General features: G+C 41.6%; 1 protein-coding gene across 1 annotated transcript; it reads left to right on the forward strand.

Annotated features, from left to right (window-relative positions):
• Positions 1-816: 816 nt before the first annotated feature.
• Positions 817-3,846, forward strand: rbp1.1 (retinol binding protein 1, cellular, tandem duplicate 1; the record flags this gene model as incomplete). The annotated part of the gene is made up of 4 exons (XM_080033471.1): positions 817-889; positions 1,282-1,460; positions 2,302-2,403; positions 3,796-3,846. The coding sequence occupies 4 exons, from the start codon at positions 817-819 to the stop codon at positions 3,844-3,846; spliced, it is 405 nt and encodes a 134-aa protein (XP_079889597.1).
• Positions 3,847-6,030: the final 2,184 nt, after the last annotated feature.

Here is a 6,030-nt window from a genome sequence, read left to right on the forward strand (position 1 = left end):
TAGGGATACTAACTGGCATCCTTTGAAAGCTGCTGTGTGTGTGTGTGTGTGTGTGTGTGTGTGTGTGTACATGTGTATGAGTGTGTGTCTTTGTCTGTGTTCCAGCCAGTGAAGGATTTAGACAGCGGGTTAGCTGCAGCTGGCCCAAAAGAGAGATTATCAAATTAATTGAGTTATTTAAGCAAGACAAAAGATGTGACATGCCTATTGTGCTCCATTTAATCACTTCGAAGCTCAGGTGGGTCTGCTTTTGTGCCGTGCACATTATCCACAATGAGCGCTCCATCCAGCCACATTCACAAGGCTGATCACTGTTTCAATAGAACTGTGTGATTTTGCTCCATTATGTCGATTGCGGATGGTCCATGCTGCGTGTAATTATAGCCCAGATTTCAACGGCTTTATTTTTTATACAACAGAACGAGCCAGGATTTGCCACACGTGGAAAAGTGCGCCTGGGTCAATTAATAAAGGAAGTCTATTCATCCTAATCCCACATAAGCATTTTCCAACGTGAAACACTCAAGTGTGTTCCATGTTATGCTACATGCATGCCACATGTTCTTAACATACTGTGTGAAGGGGAACGTGTGGTTACTTGGTGTCACCAGGGGAGGGGAGTGGGAGGTGCGAGCAACCTTTTTTTCCCATACTAAAAAAAAAAGGAAGAATCCGGGATTAATCGGATTAGAGTGAGTTTGGTTCAAATTGAGGCTTTTGACAGCAGGTTTCAGCACTTGTTCACCAGTAGTCGTCCACAGCAGACCTCCCCTCGTTCATTGCAAGTTAAGGAAAGCGGCAGAAAAAACAGCCAACATGCCTGTTGATCTGAACGGATATTGGAAAATGATCTCTTCTGATAACTTCGAGGAGTACCTGAAGGCTCTTGGTGAGTTTGTGGCAGGGTGGTAAAGGAAGTCGGGGGCCTGTTTAGAGCACAAACCTGTATTGAATCCTCTTGTGTTCCTATAAATCATAATACTTTGACTGCAGTAAAGTGAGATTCCCTCCAGTATTTTGATTCATATCTCATATTGTAACGGTATACCATAACAAATATGTCAATATCATGTTTTCAAACTTAAACTCAGCCAAAAATGTTCTTAAAATAAACAAGTCTGATTGAAAAACTCACATAAAAACTCCTGCATCTAACCTTTTTTTTCTTTTTTTATCTGTGCTTGCATTTTCATGTCTGAAACTGTATAAATGCACTCAAAAATGCCCTGCTTCTCACGGTTCCCTCTTTCTGTATTGATTCATTTCCACCCTCCTCGGCAGAGGTAAACGTTGCAATCAGAAAGATCGCCACCCTGCTGAAGCCTGACAAGGACATCAGCCACGACGGGGACCACATCGTCATCAAGACCCTAAGCACCTTCAAAAACTACAACATGGACTTCCACGTGGGCAAGGAGTTTGAGGAGGATCTGTCTGGAGTGGATGACAGGAAATGCATGGTGAGTATACAGTTCCATTACATACAGTATGCTGCTGGTGAATGGAAACCTGTGGCGTCGACACTTTCTCCCATTGGTTAGCTTTTAGCTTTTTCCGGTGGCAACCCTCCAGACTATAACCAGCAAACGGTGTGTGGTGGTCTAACACATAACGTTCCACCTTACTTCCCTCTTCTTTTGTCAAACTTCACACACTTTAATCAATGAATTGATGAAATGAAGTCAAATAGAGGGAACCGCTGCAAGAGGCGAGACTCACATTTAATAATCAGAATTTGTCCCTGATTGCAACACTGGATCGAAGATTATCTGTGGTCCCCCCTTGAAAACCCTTTTGTGTTGCATGCTGATTATAGATAAGCTTTAAGCTGTTCTAGAGAGTGCCTGAGTGAAAGGATCAGGTGCCTTGTATGTGCAGATTACTTCAGAACAGTCATTTCATTAACCCTTGGTTTAGTTGTTGAATGACAAAGTGGAATAGTACAGATAAACTATCAAATGCTTCACATAACAAAAATATTTACAATTTTTCCCAAATCCAGGCTCCCCGCTGACAAAGGTCTAACACAGACACAAAACTAAACACACAAAGATACATAGCAACCAGCACAAGACAAAAAACTTAAAAGTTGCTTAATAAAATGTATGCATAAAACAGTTATTTCTAAGAGGGTTAGAATGAGACTGACTGCCTCACTTGACATGCATGTTAAAAACTATATGTTTAGGAGTGGAAAACATGCGTTGACATTACTTAAACTTGAATAAATCTCATCATTCTTCTGCATCATTGTCATCATATTATAACGGCATTTCCTCTTTGACCTGTGACCTGGCGCAGACCACTATCTCATGGGAGGGAGACAAGCTGGTGTGTGTGCAGAAGGGAGAGATCGAAGGAAGAGGCTGGACCCACTGGGTGGATGGAGACGAGCTTCATCTGGTGAGGAAAAAAACATCAGCTCTCGATATGAATATTAATGCATGCAATTTGGACACTTTAATCCAAATCCTCTGGAAAAAAAGCCTCTCAGCACTGACTGTGTGTGTCTGTGCAGTGCATATATTTTTATGTGGGACTAGTGAATTGGGGCCCCCACTATAGCTCCAGCAGTAATAACATTACAGTGTGACGTGCATGCCTGCTAGGAAAAAGAAAATAGTTTTTGAAAACTTACAGAGTTATGTAGTTGTAACTGATGCTTAAAAAATAAATCATGGGTGCGCTCGTGGTGTAGTGGTTAGAGCGTCCCCCCTAGAGGCCCTATCCTCCCCGTCCGGCCCGTGGTCGTTCTCTGCATGTCATTCCCCCTCTACCCCATTTAATTAAAACAGAAACATTGATACGAGATTTTGAAATTGAACTCTTGCACATACAGTGACATGAAAGAGCCATCCACATTCAGCTACTCATTCATCTAGTCATCATGGGACTTCCAGTGATCCCGAGCGCCTCAAACTCAGCCTCTGTCACGTTGCTATCTCCACTTTTCCCAATCTCATGTCAGTTGGAACGACTCCATTCACTTTTTTTTTCCCCTAACCATTTTTTCAACATAAACACATCTCCTCTGTGTGAAATTCATAGCGGGGCCCACTGTTGCCTATGATGAAAGCATTAGCATCTGAAAAGACTTTAAAGTAATGACGGGCCACATTAGCATTTTCATTAGCTCAGCATTATCAGATCTCCCCTCTGTATGATTACTGCTATCAAAGCTGAGCAAAAGTAATCTGACAAATGTTTTGGTTCAAGTGATGCCAACAGATGTTTTCAATCAGCAACCATGAAATGAGTTATTGGTTGGAAGTTCCCGAGAGCTGGAAGTAACAGTGAACGTGTTGAGCAACAGTGGCCTCTGGTGGCAGAAAAGCTGGATGCTAGAATGAATACTAAAAAGAATATTAAAAAATACCCCTAAAGGTGCACTATTTAACTTTGGGTATGTCAGAGAATCGAACATTTTCTTAGCGATATTCTCATATCCCAATAAATACACTTTCCCCACAATAGAATAGGATCCCTGGAAAACTGTTTGAAGTACGAAAGCTACCATAAAAGTTACCGTTTCACTGTTGTTGTTTACAGCAGTAGGGCCAACAGTTGTGTCTACAAACATATTCAAGTCTTATGTTTGATTCCAGGTGCCTCAAAATAATTCTGTTTTGATTTATGATTACAGATTTATTCAATACTTCAAAGTTTTGTGAAATAACTGATAACAATCAGAACTCATGACCATGGCATCCTCCTCTTGCTCAACCTAATTAAATTTAATTCTGTCTGATTAGGTCCACCTAAAAAAAAATTGTAACTGTCCTTTATTCTCCGCAGGAGCTGAGAGCTGCAGGAGCTGTAAGCAAGCAAGTCTTCAAGAAGACCTAAATGGGCTCTTACTGAACGAGATGGTTCGCCCCAGCTGACCTCGGCTCGCAGAGACACAGCAGACACATGCAGTGCCTCTGACATACCGTACCTACAGGTCCATCATCTACCAATGTGTTATGTATTTTCCTTGTTTAAAAAAGCTCTTTTTGCCGAGCATCACCTTTGGCAAAATATACCACGAGGACTGCTGCCCTACTCTTCTAAAGCCAAGTCATTAATTGTACAGCAAGGGGAGAGGGCAGTGTGTGTGTGTGTGTGTATGTGTGTGTGTGTGTGTGTCGTGTAACATTAAAATGCAATACTGTATATCTGTCTCAGGGTGGGTGCTCTTTTGAATAACAAGTGTAGGTGTGTTAGAGGCACGTATGCTGCAACTGTACTGTGACCTGATGAGTGCGCTAGATTGCACTGAAACGACCGGTGGGAAAGTAATGGGCGCAGTGAAGAGAGAACAGTAATATAAGAAATGATAACGGGCTATATTTGCATTTTACTTCTGCCACTGATTGCTGCTGATAGAAAAAGATGAACGCATGAGTGTGTGTTGAGGGCTGTTTAAACCTCTTTGCTGCTTGTGTTTAGTCTCCAGAAAGGATATCAGATATGATGATGTGTGCAATTATCCCTCTCGAATCTTTAGGGACTGCGCCACACTGATAGTACAATGATTCAACCAATAAAATGAAACAGTTCTCAACGATGTCAATTGTGTTTTCTGAGGGGTTAAAACCTGCCATTTTCTTATATTTTCCTGTTAAAGGTGCACTATGCAATTTAGGAGGAGGGAGATTTGTTTACTTCTGCAGAGGCTGCAGTTAGTTACAAAACAGATTTACTCTAGATGTAATTCTTAGTATTGAATAATTATATCATCATAAGTCAAAACTAAATTATTTTGAGGAACCTGGAACCAAATGTAAGACTAGAATATGTTTGTACACCAAACTTTTCGGGTAACTTTCTCATTTCAAACAGTGTTCCAGTGATCCAATTTTACTGTGAGGAAAGTTTGTTTAATCAGCTATGAGAATATACCTAAAACATTTTAACTTCTCTGACACACCCAAAATTGCATAGTGCACTTGTTGGAAAAGGAAAAGTGTTTGATTCGCATTTCAGTCATATCGCATACAAAAAACTATAAGGATTAGTTGTTATTTACTTAAGTTTCCAAGGCCAACAGATCTGGTGTTAGAAGCTCCTTCTATTGGAAAATGAATGAATAATAATAATACATATTTTTTTTTAAATCCAGAAATGCATGGGGTGTCCGAGGGGCCTCTACTTGAGAACTTCTGTGAAGTGAAGTTTTTTTTTTTTTTTTTTTTTTTTTTTTTTTTTTTTTAACCTTTATTTATACAGGTAAATCCCATTGAGACCGGAGACTCTTTTTCAAGGGAGACCTGTTCCCATTTACACGTTACCATTCACACACACATTCATACACCGATAGCAGGCTTACTATCGACATTCACACGAGGCAATGTGGGTGAAGTGTCTTGCCCAAGGACACAACAACCATGACACAAGTGGCAGGGCAGGAATCGAACCTCCAACCCTTTGGTCATCAGCCGACCCGCTCTACCACCTGAGCCACAGTCAAGTTAAGTGAAGCCTGCGGAGCCCCAGCCACACCACTCTCGAGCCACGCTGTGCTCTGAATCAGCTAATCTGTCAGCTCACTTTGTGCATGGCCTTTACCAATAGTGCAGTCTATATAAGATGTCCAACTCACACGCTAATTTTTTCCTGCTGCTCTGGCTGCTGTTGTGCCTCCTGCTGCCTTTCGCACATCCACACACATACACACACACCCTGCCACCACCTGCAGCCTCTGTTTATTTACGGCTCCCTGGGGGGTTGTTATTGATCTCTCCCTCTCTTGCATTGGCTGCAAGAAAAAAAAGGAAAAAAATATGAAGAAATGATGCTCTCAGAGAAGGGGTCGAAACAGCGTCTGGCGCCGGAGAAAAAAAAAGTCAGTTAATGGTCTGTCTGGAAGAAAGTCGGTTACTCATCGGCCCACATTTCCGATCAGCAATCAACAGGCTCAAACAGCTCAATGCAGGACAGGATTGGTCCTCGTCCCGTTCAGAAATGTTCTTTTTACTTATTGTTGATTCAGTTTGATGTTTGACCTTCACCGTGCAGAGTGAAGTATGTGCAGAGTTTGACACTGGG

The sequence above is a fragment of the Ammodytes marinus genome (genome assembly GCF_949987685.1).
Source record: "Ammodytes marinus genome assembly, chromosome: 9".
NCBI lineage: Eukaryota > Metazoa > Chordata > Actinopteri > Uranoscopiformes > Ammodytidae > Ammodytes > Ammodytes marinus.